Source organism: Manihot esculenta, chromosome 17 (genome assembly GCF_001659605.2).
Source record: "Manihot esculenta cultivar AM560-2 chromosome 17, M.esculenta_v8, whole genome shotgun sequence".
Taxonomy (NCBI): Eukaryota; Viridiplantae; Streptophyta; class Magnoliopsida; order Malpighiales; family Euphorbiaceae; genus Manihot; species Manihot esculenta.
The window spans coordinates 26,948,611-26,970,298 of NC_035177.2; the positions used below are offsets into that span (position 1 = coordinate 26,948,611).

At 35.9% G+C, this 21,688-nt stretch overlaps 2 protein-coding genes across 5 annotated transcripts; both read left to right on the forward strand.

The window, feature by feature from the left end:
- Positions 1-596: 596 nt before the first annotated feature.
- LOC110605553 lies at positions 597-4,155 on the forward strand. The gene is made up of 3 exons (XM_021744174.2): positions 597-794; positions 2,772-3,269; positions 3,375-4,155. The coding sequence occupies exons 1-3, from the start codon at positions 704-706 to the stop codon at positions 3,959-3,961; spliced, it is 1,176 nt and encodes a 391-aa protein (XP_021599866.1). The 5' UTR covers positions 597-703; the 3' UTR covers positions 3,962-4,155.
- Positions 4,156-15,867: 11,712 nt separating this feature from the next.
- LOC110605350 (phospho-N-acetylmuramoyl-pentapeptide-transferase homolog) lies at positions 15,868-20,873 on the forward strand. 4 transcript variants are annotated; one of them, XM_021743860.2, is made up of 9 exons: positions 15,868-16,330; positions 16,552-16,626; positions 16,944-17,161; positions 17,401-17,851; positions 17,940-18,004; positions 19,109-19,302; positions 19,562-19,592; positions 20,087-20,298; positions 20,443-20,873. In XM_021743860.2, the coding sequence occupies exons 1-9, from the start codon at positions 16,229-16,231 to the stop codon at positions 20,538-20,540; spliced, it is 1,446 nt and encodes a 481-aa protein (XP_021599552.1). In that variant the 5' UTR covers positions 15,868-16,228; the 3' UTR covers positions 20,541-20,873. The 4 variants fall into 4 exon arrangements, with proteins under 4 accessions (XP_021599552.1, XP_021599553.1, XP_021599550.1 ...); XM_021743861.2 differs by having other exon boundaries at positions 20,090-20,298; XM_021743858.2 differs by lacking the exon at positions 19,562-19,592.
- Positions 20,874-21,688: the final 815 nt, after the last annotated feature.

The window sequence follows — 21,688 nt, forward strand, 5'->3', positions numbered from 1 at the left end:
TAGAGTATAATTTTTTTTAAGGGTTAATTGTAATTTCCCAATTTGGACTTGAAGAAGACTGTTTTTGGAAGTTTGTGTTGTAATAAATAAAATAAACTCACAAAGCATGGAGCGCTGTCCAAATGCCATTATTCGGCGGTGCTCTGGCCCCCACTACGCACATCCAATCTCAAAAGACGAATAACTAAGTTTGTTTTACTAATTACGACTACGTAAATTCCATCATATTAAACTAATTTAAATTAATTAAAACGATAATATTTATTCTAAAAAAAACAATATTTTGTATTTCAGACATTCAATTAAATACTATAAAAAATAATTTTATATACATTACTATTCTTTTGAGGGGAGTGTAAGAGATTGATTTTTGACATATTCATCATTATTGAACGATGTTATTTGCTAATGGATACTAGAGTAGAATACACTAATTAAAAAAGTAACAGAAATAACTAAAACTTCTTTTGAAAAAATGTTAACAACGCGTCATTTTTCAAGTAATTGTTAACAATCAATTGAAAAAAAATATTATTGCTAACATTTCTTAAAGGAAAAAAAAAAACTCAAAGATAAAAGGACAACAGTGCTGGAATCTTGCACAATAAAAGGACACTCTCTGTAATACTGTCCATAGACGCCACCATTCACAGAGAGAGAGAGAGAGAGAGAGAGAGAGAGAGAGAGCTTGACGAGAAGTAAGATGGGGCAAAGCGCCACCAGAAGCAAATGGTTCGCTCCTTCTATTATCATCTTCTTCGCTCTGTTTGCTACTGCAATATTAGGGCAAGATGGTATGTTTTCTTCTTTTTTCTTTACATACCCATTTCCTATCTCTTAATCTCATAGAACAACTTCATTCCCCCCTTCTTTTTCTTCTACTTCTACTTACTAGATGCACTTCTTTTTTCTTTTCATGGATATGCCATTTCTGAGATCTGATGTATACCTTTTTGCTTGGTTACCTGCACACCTCACACTCAATGTGGGTTTACTGTTGTTTCTGGGATTTAGGGATGTGGTTGAGAGATTAAGGTCTTTAGCTTTAGGGCATTGCAAGTGAAATTGCAGCTGAACCATTTCTCAATTGCTTTTTCAAGAAATTTATGATAGTGGGGGGGGGGGGGGGGGATAATATTTTTGATGACTGATATAGCCCAACAGACAAGAATCAGAATCAGTATAGTGTAAATGAATGCCTTCTATCTTTATAAGCTTTAAATTCTTATGAAGCATTCAAGCATTAGTATTTTCCAGAAGAAGGATTTGTGTCCTTTGTTATTGAAAGCCATATTATAAGTTTTTATTTTAAATAATGATCACATCAATTGTTTGGCTAATCACTTCTTTAATCTTGACTTGCAATGATTATGCTGTAAGACTACTGGCCATCTTTTTCATGCTTTTAGATCACTTGGGATTTTCTTTTTAATATAGTTGTTGCTTTTAATTTCTTACAAAATAACCTCAGAGTACCCTGGACTTGGTGTTGTGGCTTCTTCAGCCGTTAGTATAGCCCATTCTGCATTCTTCATTACTATTAATTATGGTGGTTCGGCTCTGTGCAAGTGTTCTGTCAAATTTATTTAGTATCGTAAGATATCAGTCATCTTGTGGGGATTATTATATTAGTGTCTTTTTCTTTTTGCATATCTTGTAGGGCGACGCTAACGACTTGAAACTTCTCTTTTCTAAATCAACCAAACAATTCCCTCTAATAATTGAAGATTTAAATGACAAAATCATGAAACTCAATTATATTAATTTTTATATTTTTCCCTTTTTCTTAAACCTTCTCGCACTTTATTCATTTTTCTTCTGAATCATGCCATAAAGTCGTAAACGATGTAACATAACATTATTATCAGTAATACCACTTTAATTATTAGAATAAAAGGAAGAGAAAAGGAATTAAAGAGTGAGCTCTTTTAGGACGCTAGGGCCCAATCTGTTTGCGTAATATTCCCACATTATAAGGTTAAATAATAGCCGATATGGATAATTTCGCGCCTAGTGTTGAGTATTGTTTCCCTAAGTTAGCAAAACGACAACAAAACATGGGACTACTTTTCCATTTTCTCGCCATCTTTTTGGTGTTTCATCCCAATCTCCAGCTGTAGAGTGTCCGTAAAAGTTAAAAAACTGGCCATTGTGAAAATACGGACTTTCCCTTCTCACGGTAGGTAGAAAAGAAAAGAAAAGCCAGGAAAAGATAAGAAAAGAAAAGAAAGGAAATTAGTCAAAAGAGAGAGTGGGTTACTTCCAGGAGTTGAAGTGATGGGCCAAAACGGTGCGGTAGGGTCTATGCGCTTAACGCGGCTATCTGGTCCTAGCCTGCAGATTGCGCGTTCACGTCATCGCCAGAATTATATTTGTCGTTTCCAGATTCACAAATAAATAAATATTGTTTTTTTTTAACTTAAGTAATACAGTACCTTTCAATTTATTCTATATTGACATGATTTTTCTTGCGTTTTGAGGCTTAAGAATGGATAAGTCTATCCATCCATGGATCTCTCATATTTTTCTTTTTCCAAAAAAAAAAAATTATATAACATTACAATAAAATCAGGAGCCAGAGGGCTCCAATACATTTTAGATTTATATGATGTTTGTTTGGGTGTGCGAGTTGGTGAAACATTGGTGTCTTATGTCTAATATCTGCTCTATTGTTCCCCGGGCCCGACACGACTTTTCTTGACCGTAGAAAATAAAATATATTCGACACCGAAACGTATATCTCCTAAATATTTATATGCGGCCGATTACAGGATTGTTGGCCAATGGTGATTTTGAAACGCCTCCATCCAACGGCTTCCCTAGCGACGCCATTGCGGATGGGCCCGATGAAATCCCCAGTTGGAAATTAAGCGGCACAGTGGAGCTAGTCTCTTCTGGGCAAAAACAGGGTGGAATGATCCTCATCGTACCCGGTGGTACACACGCAGTGAGATTGGGCAATGACGCAGAGATCAGCCAAGAATTTACAGTGGAGAAAGGGTCTATCTACTCGGTGACTTTCAGTGCGGCTCGCACGTGCGCTCAACTTGAGGCGGTAAACGTGTCAGTGCCACCTGCATCACAGACAATAGACTTGCAGACATTATATAATGTACAGGGGTGGGACCCTTACGCGTGGGCTTTTGAGGCAGAGGAGGATAGAGTGAGTTTGGTTTTTAGGAATTTGGGCATGGAGGATGACCCCGCTTGTGGGCCCATCATTGATGACATAGCAATCAAGAAGCTTTTTGCTCCTGACAAGCCCAAAGGTATTAATTTCTTTCCTTGGATCTTTTGATGATCATGATGCTCCTCTGTACGCTAAAATTTCCCTTTTCTGTTTTCCTTTTTTACCCTTTTCTATTTGCCTTCAGACAATGCAGTACTAAACGGCGACTTTGAGGAAGGTCCGTCGATGTTCAGAAACGTTTCGCTAGGAGTGTTGTTACCCACCAACCTGGACGAGGAAATGACAGCAGTACCTGGTTGGACAGTGGAGTCAAACCGGGCGGTTCGCTACATTGATTCCTACCATTTCTCAGTTCCACAAGGCAAACGAGCCATAGAATTACTCTCAGGCAAGGAAGGTATAATTTCCCAAATGGTTGAAACGAAGCCGAACAAGGCTTACAAGATGACGTTTTCGTTGGGCCATGCTAGGGACAAATGCAAGGATCCCCTTGCAATAATGGCCTTCGCTGGAGATCAGGCCCAAAACATCCATTACACGCCCGATTCTAATTCAACCTTTCAAACTGCTAATTTGAACTTCACTGCCAAGGCCGAGAGGACCCGGATTGCATTCTACAGTGTGTACTATAATACAAGAACTGACGATATGAGCTCCCTGTGTGGGCCGGTGGTGGATGATGTTCGGGTGTGGTTTTCTGGTGCTGGGAGGATTGGGTTTGGTGGGCTTGGGCTTGGTTTCTGGGTTCTGGTTCTGATTTTGGTGGTTTAGGGGTTGATTTGGTAGGATATTAACAATGAAAATATGTGTTTTACTTGTGATGTTATATTTATATGGTAATAGGTATTGGGATCATGGGGATTTTGGCAAGTTGAAATTCCCACAGAAGTCTGTGCTATCTTGTGAACTTTGCTTGAGAGTTTTGCTGTTAGAAATGAGAATGTTCTACATTGCACTTGTGTCTAGTACAAGGAGAAAAAGAAATACATTTTTTATATCATAAATTATTAATATGTAGATTTTATTAAAAAATATAAACTAAATTGTAATTTTTTTATTAAACTAGTTTTGTTTAGCTTCGAGCAAATGAACTTACTAAACAATGTCATTCGGACCTCTTCTGTTTCACTATCCCTAAAGACGTTAATATTATTGCAACTCTCAATCCCAAAAACCATGCTTTAGTTTAGATAAATAAAAATATATTTATATATTTTAATAATTTATATTTTTCTGCACATATTATATATGCAATAAATAAATTATAAATATTTTATTCAATTAATAAAATTTAAAAGCGTAATTAATATTTTAAATTATATTTTATATAAATTATTAAATTATAAATTATAAAACTTATATTTTTCAATTAATAATAATAATTAGATTTAGAATAAATTTGAGAAATTTGATATAAATTTTAATCGGATTGATGAGGATTTTAAACTTTAGATTTATTAAAAATCCATAATTGAATATCGATGCTCGGTATACCGTATGTCGTATATCGTATATCTATATTGTGAGAGGGATGAGACTAGTCAAGCTCTATGTACGGCTAATATGATTTTTGCCAGTCCCACCGTACCCTAGCCGTTGCGTCCCTAAATTTAAACTCAGAATTACTTGACCAAAATGCCCCTTACGGTGCCGTTTCTCTATAAAAATTACTGCTGGAGAGCAGGAAAAGGGCGGGAGGGCTTCGTTCTTCCAATTTTTCCACATTTTCAATAAAACGCCTCCGTTTCTTACTCTCCCTCCTCAACTAATGCAAGGTCAAATGAGCCCAACGCTGTTGCTGCCGCCGACACCGCCATTCCAACGCGGCATCTTCGCCGGATGAGTCTGATTTCACTCCTGCTGGATCTCCCGATGGCACCTTGCCTGAGCCTGGGGCTCAAGCTCTCTGCAGTCTGATTAGGATCACGAGCACGAGACGACGCCGATGCCGACTCGGAACAAGCTCACCCGGCTGTGTATCAAACCGAACACTTCAATCAGAGGATCACTAAACAAGCGAGCTCCATATTTTGCGTTCTTATTTATCATAGTATTGATATGAGCTCTGTGTTTAATTAATTGGTTTTGTGTAACATATAAGCTTTAGTATTATTAGCTGCTTTGTTGAAAGATGCCTTAGTAACAATGGGATTGATGAGTTTTTCTGAGTGACTAGACTTTTGGCTCGGTTTCTGAGAAATGCATCGAAGTATACGCATGGGAATTTCCTTTTATTATTCTATCTTCTACAAAAATTTGTTTGTTCATTTGAAAACAAAAAAATTGGTTTATAGTTGTATGAAGTTCATTTATGTTTGTCTGGCAATTCGTGAATGTGCTGTCATGGTTTTGTAGGTGGAATGCTACTTTAGCGATAAAAATTTCTCATCGGAAAGCATATGATAGGTTTGATCAAGAAGAAGAAGGAAGGTTTTTGTGAGTCACTTTTATGGACCCCCCTCTCTTTCTCTTTTTTAATGTTGAATTTATGTATCATATGTGCTTAGTATTTCATATGAAGGCACTGTTTAAACTTTACCTTTTCATGTCTATGTATTCGTAGGACATAATTTTTGCAGATGGTATGGATGTAATCAAATGAAATGCACCTCTCCAAATTAATGTCTTCGCGGTCCTGCTTGTGGAAAATTTCCTCTCAATTGCTTCCTTTGGCTAAATGGACCAATAATATGTTTTATTGACTAAATCTTATGCTGATAAAACAATCTACTATGCATTGTGGGAATTCAGCTTTCTGAACTGCTAAACAATAGATAATTTATGTGCCTGCTTTTCTTAGAGGAAAGCTTTTATCTAGCATAAATTATGCAGTACAGCAGTAGAATAAACTATTGATACCTTAGATTGCTTTGAAGATTTGGAATTTAACTTACCAAAATATGTCCTATGTTGAGTATTAATGTTTGAATAATTTGGTTGGATAGAGGTGTTTGAAATAATTATTTTATGAGTACTTGTGCTTGAGAATTACCAATTCGGATTATTCTTAGATATGTTAAGGCCATCAGTGTGTTGGCTTGCGTCAATATTCATCTGTGTGGAATCTTGGACTGTTGCTCATGTTGCTTTACATTAAATTCAACCATCTTATCCCCATTCCCTTTTCTCCTTGTCCTTTTCCCTTCCATGCTAGAAAGGCATGTTTTATTTAAAAGCAATTTGGTTGTAACATAAGTCATAAATTATGCATTTGGTTGCCATTGGGAAGTCAATAATAGAGATATTGAAGATGATGAAATAAAACAGGTACTTCTGACAGGTTGCTTGCCCTGGATGTTTTCCTGGTGCAGCTAATCTAAGTTGTGCCGAACTTCAGGAGCTGCTCAGAATGACTTTGCAGCCATCTTTTGCTGATTCATTCTCTATTTATAAATATATACTGTTTGCTGTTTAGCCTTTTTTATTTTCCTGCCCCTTTTTTTTGAACAAACAGAATGTTATAATGAAAAATGCAATTAAATTATTATTAGCATGTTATGGTGTTTGAATAAATAATCGGTTTCTATCTTGTAGCATACTTGTTAGAATTAAGCATATTCAACAAAAGAATTCCTTTCCTCATTCCAAGTAACATGTTTTGAAGTGCTAGCGCATATAAATGCATTGCAGGTGTGTTAGTATAGAGATATTTCTAGTAGGTTCTAGTAGGTTCTTGTATTTTCTAGTAAATACCTTATAGACTTGGATCACCTATAAATAGGTGAGGTATGTATACTGGAAAAATACTTCAGAATATACAATACCAATATATGTCAAGATATTATCATTTAATCAAGATACTATCATTCAATCAAGATGGTATTAGAGCCATCAATTACCTAACCTCTTTCCTTCTCCCGTCCAGAGACTCGAAGACCCAAACTCCTTCCTCCTCCAAGCTTCCTCTGCCCTTTTCCGTCTGCAACTTCATTGACGAATTTCTTCTCCATCCTTTTCAAATTTGAGCTGTTTCTGCCTCTTCATCTTCTACTTCAATTTTTGGTTCAAAGTCGAAAGTCATCGTCACAAGAGAACGAGGCAAAAGCGGCAGAATTCGTCTCCCCTCACGATCAGAAACATTTCATCGAGACCTCTCTTTTCTCCAATAAGATATTTCCCTGAAAAAAAAAATGGCAGAAAGCAGTTATGCTAGGGCACTGAGCAATTCGGCTTCGACGATCTCCAAGATGGTCGATGATGCCTTGATGCTGCAAAACTCAGATAATCCGGCGATGCTTCTCGTGTCTGTTCAATTAAACGGAATCAATTATCGAGGATGGAGCCGGGCGATGAAGATTGCTCTCGGTGCGAAGAACAAACTCGCATTCGTGGAAGGAAAAATCAATGCACCTGAGGACGGATCTGAGGAATACGAGAAATGGAGACGTTGCGACTATATGGTGACGTCGTGGATCCTCAATTCCATTTCGAAGGACCTCGTCGAAAGCTTCCTCTATGCCACCATCGCCCAAGAACTGTGGGTTAAGCTAGGAGAACGATACGGCGAAAGCAACGGACCAATGATCTATCAAATCAAACGAAGAATAGCGTCCATCTCCCAAGATAATCTCTCTGTGACAACATACTATGGCAAATTGAAGCAACTGTGGGACGAATTGGCCAACATTGTCCCTATACCTCCATGCATCTGCGGGTCAGAGAAGCTAGCAACAGAGATTCACATTGTGGACCATCTCATGCAATTTCTGATGGGGCTCAATGATAATAGCCAAATCCTTCTATTGGATCCATTACCATCGGTGAACAAAGCTTTTTCGATGGTTCTACGGGTAGAGTCTCAGAAAGAAGTTCAATCCAACCTCACAGAACACTGTGAGGTAGCTGCTTTGGCCATCCGATCTCAAGGTAATAGACGAAACTACAAGAAATACGACGCAAGGAAGGGCCATTGTGACTACTGTAATCTGGATGGACATACACGAGCTGGATGCTTCAAATTGATCGGTTATCCGGAGTGGTTTAAGAGCAAAAACAAGCAATTCAACAATCCAGGGACGTTCAAGCCGAGATACATTGCTCACATCTCACATTCTGAAGGTCATAGTATACAATCTACCCCGGAAACACCGTTGGCAAGTGCTGGACCGATCGCCTCCAATGAATTAAGCAGGATAGAAGAAGTCAATACAAAGCTGGAGCTACTGCGACAGGAGATGAGCAGATTGGTCAAAGGGAAAACGGTTGCCTCAATAAACACAGCCTACTGTCACAATCCGGCCAACTATATTGGTAACGGCTTCAGCTCTTTCAGTCCGACTGATTGTTCTGGTAATGGCTCTTTAAACTCTTTCACTCATAAAATTTCTTCAATATTCGCCTGTTGTGCTATGATAACTGGATCATAAGCATGGATAATTGATACTGGTGCATTAGATTATGTCACACCGTATAAGCATCATATGAAATCTATATGTTCTGTTACTGCTCCAATAACTGTACACTTGCCGAATGGCTCTTCCACACAGGTCACACACACCGGAAATGTTGCATTAAACACACACATGCAGTTAATTGATGTCCTCCTTGTTCCTGATTTTAATATGAATCTTCTGTCTGTATCCAAGCTACTTAAGCATGCCAACTTGACAATACTATTTTATTCATCGTGTTGTTTTTTTCAGGACCAGAAGAATAGGTCTGTTATAGCTGTTGGCAAAATGATTAGTGGTTTATACATTTTAGACAATAATAGCTTCTCTGTTTCCAGTATCCAGTCTTGTGTTGACTCTGTGTGTAATAAAATTGCCCCAAACCTCAATGTAAAAATGGCTGAGCTTCAAAAGTGCAATAAAGAAGCTACACATCTTGCAAATTCTATAATAAAAATTCATTTCTCTGTGATTCATGCTAGATTGGGATACTCGTCTTGTCATAAAATATCTCATATACCTATGCTAAAGCAGATTGTTGACACTAATCACACGTCCCTTTCACAATAGTAATATGGTTACTGCCAATCCTTTCGACCTTGTGCATATGGACTTATGGGGACCTTTTTCTATTCATTCTATCACGGGTGCTAGGTCCTTTTAACTATTGTTGATGATAAGACTAGGGCAACTTGGACCTATAGGCTTAGATTTAAAGATCAGACATATTCTGTTTTGACATCTTTCATTCAATGTGTCAATACACAATTTGGAACAAAAATTAAAATTATAAGGTCCGACAATGGAGGAGAATTTATTAATAAAAGGTGTACTTCTTTGCTTTCTTCATACGGTATTGTTCACCAAACTACTTGCCCTTATACACCTCAACAGAACAGGACAGTAGAAATTAAACATAAGCACCTTCTCAACATAGCTAGCGCCATCCAGTTTCAGGCTCAATTTCCAAAAAATTATTGGTCTGAGTGTATATTGGCTGCCACCTACATCATTAACAGAATACCAGTCAAAGCTTTAGGATGGATAACTCCTTTTGAAGCCTTGTTTCATAAACCACCCAGTTATGATCACCTAAGAACTATTGGTTGCCTGTGCTTTGCCATTAATAACAGCCCTCAAAAGGATAAATTTGACCTTAGATCTACCAAATGTATTCTCCTTGGATACTCAACTACACAGAAGGGGTATAGATTACAAAACTTAGACACAAAACAAATTTTTGTTAATAGAGATGTTTTTTTCATAAATCCACTTTCCCTTTTCGACATAATCCCTCTCAGGAGTCTTCCTTTTCAAATATTGTTCTTCCTGATAATTTAGTTGATGAAGAATCAAGCTCTTCCTCTAATGTTCAGGTTCCACTACATTCGGGTTCTGTTTCCTAATCACGTTCCCAGGAACATGTCTCTTTTCCCACTCTTCCTTTAAGAAAGAGTACTAGAATTCATAGTAAACCCACTTGGATGCAAGATTTTGTTGTAAATCATCTATCCACTGCTTCTAACGTTGGATTGAAGCCATGGACCATGAACTTTCAGCTCTTGAAAAAAATGGAACATGGATTCTCACTGATCTTCCAAAAGGAAAAAAGGCCATTAGTTCTAAATGGGTATACAAGGTTAAAACCAAGCCCAATGGGGAAGTTGATAGATATAAAGCTCGTTTAGTGGCTAAAGGATATAATCAAATAGAGGGATTAGATTTTAAAGATCGGTTTTCTCCTGGAGCTAAAGTCGTCACCATTCGGATCTTTATTGCCTTAGCTACTTCTAAAAACTGGCCTATCTTTCAAATTGACATTAATAATGCCTTTTTACATGGTTTCTTGGAAGAAAAAGTATACATGCATCCTCCTGCAGGTTACTCAAAAGCTAGTCCGGGACAAGTTTGCTTGTTAAAACGATCACTCTATGGTTTAAGGCAGGCTTCTCGACAATGGAACTTGGAGTTCACATCTTTTATCCAGTCCTTGGGCTTTGTTCGGTCAGTACATGATAATTGTCTTTTCACACGAGATGATAGTGGTACATTCACTATCCTGCTAATCTATGTAGATGATGTCATTATAAGTGGTAATTCTGTACCTACCATTGATCAGATTAAAAGTGCCTTACATTGCAAATTTACTATTAAAGATCTTGGTCATTTGAAATATTTCCTTGGTTTAGAAATTGCTAGATCTGCTTCTGGTACTCTCATCAGTCAAAGGAAATTTATCTCCGATGTTTTAGGTGATACCGGCATGTTACATGCTAAGAATACTTCTATTCCTCTATCTAAAGGTTTGAATCTTGATCCTTCTACTGGTGATTTACTTTCTGATCCTGATAAATATAGGCGGCTAATTGGCAGGTTGTTATACATTAACATTACTAGACCTGACATTAGCTTTGCAGTTCATTATCTCAGTCAGTTTATGTCAAATCCTAGAAAGCCCCATTGGGATGCCGCCTGCCATGTCTTACGATATCTTAAGACTTACCCAGCTAAGGGATTATATTTTTCTGCTACGTTCGACTTTTCTAATCTTTCCGCTTATTGTGATGCAGATTGGGCCACTTGTTCTTTCTCTAGGAAATCTGTTACTGGTTTTTGTATTTTTTTAGGAGATTCTCTTATCAGCTGTAAAACTAAAAAACAGAAGGCAGTTTCCAAATCCTCTGCCGAAGCTGAATATCGAAGCATGGGAACTGTCGTGTGTGAGCTTTTATGGATTTCATATATATTAAAAGACTTACAAGTTAATGTGCAATTTCCTGTTTCTTTGCAGTGTGATAATCAAGCAGCTATTCATATAGCTAACAATTCCGTTTTTCATGAAAGAGCAAAGCATCTTGATATAGATTGTCATCTGGTCAGGGAACAACTCCAAAAAGGTTTTGTTGCTCCTGTTCACGTGTCATCCACTTCTCAGCTTGCGGATGTCTTGACTAAACCATTGGCCACTCCACAGCACCATTTTTTTGTCTCCCAGTTGCATCTGGTTGCTTTGCCCCCTGATCCAACTTGAGGGGGATGTTAGTATAGAGATATTTCTAGTAGGTTCTAGTAGGTTCTTGTATTTTCTAGTAAATACCTTGTAGACTTGGATCACCTATAAATAGGTGAAGTATGTATACTGGAAAAATACTTCAGAATATACAATACCAATATATGTCAAGATATTATCATTTAATCAATATACTATCATTCAATCAAGAAGGTGGATGTATTTGTCAGTCTTTTTATCATGGTCATTGACTATTTTTCATTTTGGCAATTTGGGACACACTATATTTTTTAATTACCTTTACTTTAAAAGAAAAACGAATTGTACCTATCTTTTTATGATGCTGTCTCGGTTTAAACTGGCTTTTGACCTTCTTTTTGTATGTATACAATCTACACTACTTGGATTACAAAGTCATATTAGGTACCTTCTTGCAGTACCTATCACAGTTATTACTTCCTTTAGGAAAATGAAGAAGCTTACCCAAAACCTTTCAGTTATTGTTGCTGGACTCAGGGAGTCTTCCTTTTTGGTAAGTAGTTTTGTTTTTTTTGGCTCTTCCCTCTTGTGATGATACCATGGCAACTGAATATTATGTTCGTGCTAGGTTTTCAGTCCAAAGTGATAACATAGGTCCAGCTCCAAAATATGCTTGCAACAAGTTACATTGTTGTGCAGTTTGCATTATGCCAATTATGCAAAATTTCAGGATAATGAATACCTCCCTTTATGATCCACATGCTGTGGAAGATTCTGAAAAGGGAAGCAAACCAGATATTCTGATCTGTAGCAAGGTATGAAGTTCTGGAAGTTGCATGCTTTTTCTTTTTCTAAGAGTTTCATATGATGATTCTTTGAAGACCAAAGTTTAACTGAACACCAAACAAACTGAATTACATGAAATGCATGCTCTGCAGCTTAAACCTGTTTGGGTTGGATGCATGACTCTCCCGGATCTGGATGTGTTGACAGTCCCCCCCCCCCCCCCTTTCTGTATCGACTCTGTTTATTTATCGATTTTTTTAGTGTAGTTATATGAGGAAGTTGTTTTGATGAACTTATCATTTAATCCATTTTTCTCTTTTTCCTTTTTAAATGTAGTTGCATGCTCTTGTCGAGTACAACACAATCAAGACTGCCAAGAAAGCAGCTGAGTATCAATTACTGCATTAAAGCACATTGCATTTATAAGGAATGCTTTAATTGTTTAAAGTTTTTAGTTTTCTTGCAATGGCATCAGGTGGCTACTTTAAATAATGAACAGGATTGGAAAAATGGCTTACAGGTTAAGCTTTTTTAAACAAATGGTGAGGTATGTTTCTTGTCTTTCTACAATAACAGGTAGCAGTATTGATTTTCTGGCTATGGACAGAGAAGACAAGCTTGGAGGGAATCTGCTGCTGAAAAGAATAGCACTTGTTGTGCATCTAATCAAATGGGAGATGAGAATCATGGCTCCATAGAGCGCCATGGTGATACACCTGATGAAGAGGTAATTTCTTCAGCTAAGCGTTTGTCCATAATTTGATAGATAATTTTGGATAACATATTCTTTTTCAGGTTGCTTATCTTACCCACATTCCACCAATATTCCTCTTATGAAAATTAATTTGATTCCAGATGACAGCCAGCAGAAACGTTATTATTTGTTATAAATGGTTCATTGCATCTTATTTTTGGATGGGGATCATTAATATATTTTATGGTTTTTCCGCTCAGGTCATGGAAGTAGATCCTCATCACATGCCATTGATCCCTCAAAGCCACCTCCTGGCCTGAAATGCCTGTTGGAACCAGCTTTTACAATGGGACCTTGTGTACCTGATTAAAAATCAACAATTAATATGACAAGCTACTTGTAATTTGCCAGTGCTGGAAGCAAGAAAAATTCTGTGTTTCGGGTATTTTATGTAGCAATGGAAAAAATTTGAATTGGGGTGTTTGTGCTGCTGCCTTGTTTTCAACGGTATTTGCATTCTGAGCAAGTATTGTTTATGGTCAAGGCAATTGTTCAATATTTTTCATTCTATTGATTTAATAGTATAAAAATAATAGAATTTAATAATATAAGGATAATATAATAAGATGAAGAGGGTTGGCCAGTAAGTGTTGTTAGCATTTTTCTTTAAGAGTTCCATGAAGTTGGAATTTTTTATGAGTTTGCCGACGCGAGCTATGAAGCGAAGGAATGGCCACACGGCCCTTGGGGCCTGCCTTGCCGTATCAGCACTTTAAATTACTGTAATAAGATAAAGAATAGTGGAGCAATTTTCAGTATATCTTTTCATTGGATTAAGTGTTTGTATAAACAGATTACAAAGTTTTGTCAAGACAACTCCTAAAAATTTTTATCAATCAATTAATCTATAATTATATAATATGTTATAATGATGTATAGATTATGTTCACACTCTAACAACTCTCAAGTTGAATTTTAAATATTTATGATGACCAACTTGTTAAAAAAATATTCTATTCGAGACTCATTTAAAGTTTTGGTGATTAGATCACCCAGTAGTTCTCCTGTCTTTACATAATTGGTAAAGATTAAATTTTCTTGAATTTTCTCGTGGATGAAATGCCAATCAATTTCAACATGTTTAGTTTGTTTGTGGTATACTGAATTGGAAGCAATGTGAAAAACAGTCAGGCTAAAGTTTCGCGAGTGACGCAACATCCATACCAACTTCTTTCAGCAGATGATTTATCTACAGAATCTCATAAGTGGATTGAGTCATGACTCTGTATTCTGACTCAGCACTGAATCTAAATACTATATTTTGCTTTTTACTTTTTCAAGACATTAAGTTTCCTTCAATAAATACACAGTAGTCTGTATACAACCTTCTATCACTTTTAGATCCCGCCTAATCAGTATCAGAAAAACACTCAAGTGCAGTATGCCCATGATTACTGTAGAGTATACCGAGTTTAGAAGTCCCTTTTAAATAATATAGAATTTGTTCTAGAGCGGTCCAATATTTCATCGTATGTGCAGACATGAACTGGCTTACAACGCTTATTGCAAAAGCAATATCTAGCCGAGTCATCACCATAAGGTAGTTCAACTTTCCAATCAACCTCCTGTACCTTTCTGGATCATCATTAAGGGTTTCCGTAATCTTTTGTAAGACATATATTATGAATAATTGTATGCTACATGGTTTAGCTCCCATCTTCCCAGTTAAGTTTCCCTTTTACTCCTCAAGACTTCGACCCCTAAAAAATATTTAAGCTGACTCAAGTTTTTGGTATGAAAACTAGCATGCAAGTAGTATTTTAGAGAAGTCATTCCCTGTAATGACAATACTATCAATATATATCGTTTACCTTTACGAAGACTAATGAGGAGGTCAAGGTCACTCGATGGTGGATCTGAAGGCGAAAAAAAAATTTATAGTGCAAGAAGTTGGTATGGATGTTGCGTCACCCATGAAACTTTGATATGATAATCAGTCTGCTCTTCAAGTTGCTTCCAATCCAGTATACCATAAACGGACTATATATATTAAAATTGATTGTTATTTAATCAATGAGAAGATTTAAGTAAATTTAATCTTCATTATTAGTTATGTGAAGACATAAGAGCAATTGTGTGATCTACTTATCAAAATTTTAAATAGGTTTCGAATAGAATATTTTTCTAACAAGTTGGGTATGATAAATATTTATGATCCAACTTGAGGGGAGTGTTAGAGTGTGAATATAATAATATGGGTCTTACTATCAGAAACTATTTCAACCAAAACTCTATATTTCTATACCTTCAAACGAATTAAAAGAAGATGACAAAATCTAATCCAATGAATAATAGTTGTCGTGAACAGTATCAAAAATACTTCCACTTGACATTCAAACAATAAACGAACCACATATATGATAAGGGAACTGCAAGGCAACTTTCGCGTCTTTCTCGGTGGACGGTGAAAAACAAATATTACCCTAAATAGGTAATTCAAAGAATATGAGTTATGAATCTCTAAAATTTTAAAACTCGATAGGAAAAAAAAAAATTTGTACGGAAATAATTCTGATACTATATAATAAAATAAAAAATAATTGAATAATTTTTAATATATTTTTTCATTAAAATAAATATATATATACAAATTATAAATTCTTATTAAAATAACTCTTAAAAATTCTAATATCCTATCACGTTAACATCCTAACAATTAGATTTTTAAAATTTCTCATTTTTCTGGTCAGAAAAATTCTAAATTTTGAAATGGAATATATTTCTAGTATCCAAAAAATCTATAGAAGCTACGTAATAATTTTCCGTTCTGAACTGCGTTCAGCCGTGTGATTGAGCCACCTAAGCCAATTCATCTGCACGCTCCAAAACGGAGCGTAAAAGTTTCTTCGAACTTTCGGTAATTCCTAAGCTGAGCAAGGGCGGAGCACATGCGCGACCGGCTTCGTTTTGTCTTCCCCCCCTCCGCCCACTGTAACTGTACGCAACGTTGGCCTTTTTTCTGGAGAGTATATAAATATTGCTTCTTTGTTCGAATATACCCCCTCTTTTTTAGTTCCTTTAATGGCCTCTCTCCCCTCACCAATTTCTGTATCCAAATCTCCTCGCTCTTTTAGCTCGCGTTTTTCATTTCCTATCCCTCTCTTTGTTCTATAGCCGTCATGCGATCTCTGTATCATCATCATCATCTCTCTTTTTCCGTCTTCTTTCGATATCGGAAGCGCTTATCTTCTTCTACTGCTAATCTGTTTCACGGTTTCAAGGTATATTTGTTCATTCTATAAGGTAGTATTGGTTTTTAATTGAAAAAAGGAAGATGAATTTTTAAGTGAATGGAATAGATCATTGATCTTAAATTATATATTGTGGCTTTTGTCAGTTGTGATTATATCTGTGACTACGAGTGTGTTCGCGTGTGCTTATTTTTATTTTGGCGTTTTTGGTTGATTGTTTTGTCTGTTTCTTTTATTCTTACTTTCTGCAGTTAAATATATCAGATGTTGGAAAGTGTGAGTATCGATTACAAAATAGGATTGCTCGAGTTAGAGCCTTTGATGAGGTAATTTGCATTTATGCTTTCACATATAAATGTAAATGTCCGGTAATGTATGGGTTGGATATAGATTTTGATCCAAAATTGGCAATTTTTTCATGCGATTATTGTTTGAATTTAAATTCCAGTGTCCTTTCTTCAACTCTCAAATCAGTTCGTATGGAATATATTAATTAATGCTCTTAAGGTGCATGTGTGCACATAGGCATTGAAGAGCTCCATCTTAATCCTGAGATTTATTTGCAGTGGGCAATATTAACTTGTGTATTTTTGCTCATGCACTTTAACTGCAGTTCTTACTGTTCTTGTTTTGCGTATTATAGGATTTATCTGACATATCGCTAATTGATGACTGGGGCCTCGATGAGGGTACTGCTGCGTACTTGATATCATCCAGCGATGGGGAAGATAGTGATGGCGATTTTGTCTTAAACCCAGTTTCTGATGTTGATTTGCCTTCTTCTAGTGGATCAACAAATGATGCACTCACAGTTACAGCTCACAGATTCGCTTTGATTGGAAAGGGGCACAAAAAGCATAGGCAAGTGCATTATAGTGATTTTACAATTCTATTGTTATTACATTAGAAAGTAATGCTTACATAATGCTTTAGACATTTCATGAGACATCGTGACTAACAAGAACAGAATGGGAATTTCACTTCTTCCCGTACCTAATGGAGTATCTCTGTTCTGCTACTGTTAACTGGGGTGAAGATGGGTGTAATTCACCTCTACGCTTTCGAATTTTTTTGATGTTGTTTTTCATACTGTAATGCAGGATAAGAGCTGGGATTCTAAATAATCTGGGATTGATTGTCTTCCTGTTGTTGCTGCTTTTATTTGTGGATTGGTGTGCATGGAAAATTGTCAGACTACCCCTTTCTCCATTTTATTTGTCCCAACCATTTTTTATATCAACAGCTTTAGTTTCCATTGCGGGTTATCTTTTTGTTCCATTTCTCAATGCACTGAAGATTCGTCGGAATGTAAGGAAAAAAGCACCAGTTAGGCACTTCAAGAAAAGGGCAACTCCAACAATGGGTGGTTTATTTGTTATACCAATTGGCGTAGGTGTTGCAAAATTCACAGCTGGTTTTTCTTCCATTGAAGTTTCTGGAGCAACAGTAGCAACACTAGCATTTGCATCCATTGGTCTGCTAGATGACATTTTAAGCTTTGCTAAGAATAATAACCATGGTCTATCTTCACAGATAAAATTATTCTTGGAGGTGAGATTAGGTGAATTATTTGTTCCTACATGGCCTAAACTTTTGTCATTTACAGGCTTGGAAATGACAGTTTGTCTATATTTTACAGGTAGCTGTTGGGACCTTGTTTGCTTTTTGGTTGGACACTGCAAGTATATCATCACCCTACAGCATGTATACATTCTTGTAACTAATATGATCAACATTTATCTGATGGTAACTCACATTATCTATTCTTGTGATGAAAAATTTACAAGGGGGTGCTATTACCCGTTGATTTCTTTGCAAATAATCAACATTATTCTAATATAAGTATTTGTCAATATTGGTTGTTCAGAGTGTTACACAAATTGTTCTTCCTAAATGCAGCAAACCAATACCAAACCCCATCCCCTCTCTCCACCCGATCCTCCCTGACCGGAAAAGAAAAGAAAAGAAAAGAAAGAGGAACATGGATTGGAATCTCTAAGAAACTTAGCATGCTAGGTGGGTAACTTAATTGGTTGAATTTTATGCAGGAAAATATGTTTGCACTTAAAGAAGATGGAGGGGAAGTGATGCAATGATCTGCTATGATGAAGTTGATGTTGACATGTTTGATATATATATATTTTTTTTGGTCTAACCTTTTCATCTTGTAGTAGTAATTATCTGGGAGAGAGAAGTTTCTTGGAGTTTGAGAGTGGTCTTCTTTTAGCTACTTCTGAGCGTATGATTAGTATTCCAAACCAAACTTTGATTGTAAAGAGTAGCTTAGTTGATGTCATATAGTCCTCATTGCATATTATGCTCAAAAGAGAAAGGGCGAGAGAAATTTTGGGCTTGAATGATTTGATTATGGGCTACAAATAAGATCATTCTTTTAAATGCTCCTTTTTGCCCTTATGGGCCAACAATAACCTAGGCAGGGAATTCTTAGAGTTTGCAATTTTTTTTCTTCTTTCTATTTCTCACTATTTTTTATTTGATGGAGTTTCTTAACACTTCAATTTCTGAAATGATCAAATTAATTTCAAAGATACCAATTGACATCATATAAGTTTCATATTGTAGGTGCCATGAAAGGTGAAAATGAAGAACATTTTTGGCTTCCTTGTAAATGCTGGAAAATATTTAATTCTATTCACTATAAAATTTGTTGGCTGAGTTGGTGTTACATGCTTCATCTCAATTAACTAATCTGCAACATTATAATAATTTATTGCTGCAAGCCATATTCTTGCATAATTATATTTCAGCAAATGCATTTTCTCATTTATGTATCTCTTTATGATGCAGGAAATTTTTGATTCCTTTGCCTGCACCACTGGGTCTTGTGTGCCTTGGGAAATGTTACTTATTGTTGACTTCATTTTGTTTTGTTTCCATGGGAAGTGGAGTCGACTTAACAGATGGGCTTGATGGGCTAGCTGGTGGGACTGCTGCAGTGGCTTTTGTAGCAATGTCGATTGCAGTGCTACCAATATGTTCAGGTTAGCATGGATGTTAACAAACCTTTCATTTTCTTTTCTCCTCTTATATTTTTTGGGGGGTTGGAGTATTGATAGTTTCTGCTGAAGATTTTAAACATTGTAGTTGGTTAATATAAATAATTTGCAAGAAATTAGAATGCTCCTAGATTACCAGTACATTAAGAAGCTTGTCAGCCTTTTTTTGTGCATTGTCAACGTGAATTTGCTGTTATAGTTGTAGAGGAAAGCAGATTAATGAAATCATTTTCTTTATGTCCAGGAGTGGCAAGTAATACTGTCCTTTCAGTTGTGTAAGTTCTGTAATCACTTCAACCTACCAGCTTGTAATCATTCAGTGAATTCTGTATCACTTCATATTTCTCATTTCCAAAGAGGCAGGAATTGGGTAGTTAATCTGTACATTCTATTAACTTGTAATGATTTAATCTGCAGTTTCAGTACCACTTTATATTTCACATTTCCTAAAACAAGAGTTTGACGATTAATCTTTCAGTTTTTGTCAGATGTTTTAGAAATGTAGGCACTAGGCACCATATTTGAACCTTTACCATTGAAGCCTCTAAGAGATCGTGATACATGTTACTCTGGGTGGCCAAGATATGTATCAAATGTAACATAGCACACTAATGCTTGTTTATTATTTTGATGTGTAATGTTTGATTGGAGTTTATTCTTCAAAATTTTCTATGAATCTATTATTGTTTTGTCAAAAAGGTGATGTTTTTAGATCTAATCTTTGTCCACATTACTAGTTTTGTACTAATCATTGTGTAACATTCCAAAGCAGAACTTGCTATTTTTGGAGCATCAATGGCTGGCGCCTGTGTTGGCTTTCTGTTGCACAACCGATACAGAGCATCTATATTTATGGGAGATACAGGATCCCTGGCATTGGGTGGAGGATTAGCTGCAATGGCTGCTTGTACTGGAATGTTCTTTCCATTATTTATTTCATCAGGATTCTTTGTCCTGGAAACATCATCTGTTATTATGCAGGTATATCTTGTATCTATTATTTTCCAGTCAGAACTTTTTACTTGCATCAGATGCTGTTTTTACAATGTTATCTTCTCTTTTAATTCTCATCTCCCAGTAAGAATTTTGGTAGCTTCCCAAGTCTGAAAATTATTTATGTTTCAGGTAGCATACTTCAAGGCAACCAGGTGGTTGAGGGGATCTGGGCGCCGCTTGTTTCGGATGGCACCTTTTCATCATCACCTAGAATTATGTGGGTTTGAAGAGCCAACCATTGTTGCTGGTGCATACTTTTTGTCGTGCCTGTTGGCTTTAGTTGCTGGGTATGTCGGTTTGATATCGGTTTAGATTCTGATAGCGATTTTGCTCCTCTCCAACTGAGATTTTTAGTATGAAAAAAAAAAAAAACCTGAGATTTTTATTTTCTTCCTTTTTTTTTTAAATTACAATTGATATTTTATTGGTTAATTGGTTTTAGGTTCTTGTAATCTTATTTAAAGAAGAGGTGTTAGGAAGTAACGAATTTCATATAAAGATTTGAGTTCATGTTTGTTATTTGCTTCTTGTGGTGAGTAGCAAGCTGTGATTTTGGTTTATGTTGTCCATTCTTCTCTGTTCTTTGAAGCTTTGTTGGATAATACTAGTTTTAGCCGTGATTAACTATTTAAATAATGATTAATCAAAATAATTTTGTATAATTAATTTTAATTATTAAATACTAAGGAATACTAAGTTAAAAACTATCTAAAAAATTGTTCTCGAATAATGTCTTGATCACTTCAACTTACTCTACAAGAAAAAAAAATTTTTAAAAAAAGGGAAAAACAATTGAACAGATTTTATAGTTATCATTCCTAGCCATCACTCCAATGTGAGATTGGCTTTCAACTACTGGACCCAATACCTTCCTTTGTTGTTTTGCCCTCGGCCTGTCGATGAAACGTGGGTGTCATCAGGAAAGCAAGTCTCGGAGCTTACAAATGACTCTTATAAAAGCTGTGGTAGATAACAGTGGGGAGTGGGGACTACTCTTATTCTGAAGCACTGGTGGCCACCCAATAAGCTTAATCCAGTTGATAAAAGTTATCTTATCTGAGATATTAAATAACGTGCTTTATCTGAGATATTAAATGTAAGAAATTATTTTAAAAAATTATTTATTATTCTGAAATTAATTGAATTAAATCATTATGGTTTGATTTTTTTTAGTGATTGCATTTGATTTAATTAATTAATATGAAAATTAGAATGCCGAATATGAAACCTCTTAATATTCAGTTAATACATGGTTAATACATTTAATATCTGATTAAATTGTGATGCAATTTGTTAATTTCAGTTTAAACCTATTGTCTTGGTGTAATTTTGTGAAATTTATAATAAAATATATATATATATAACTAAAAACCTC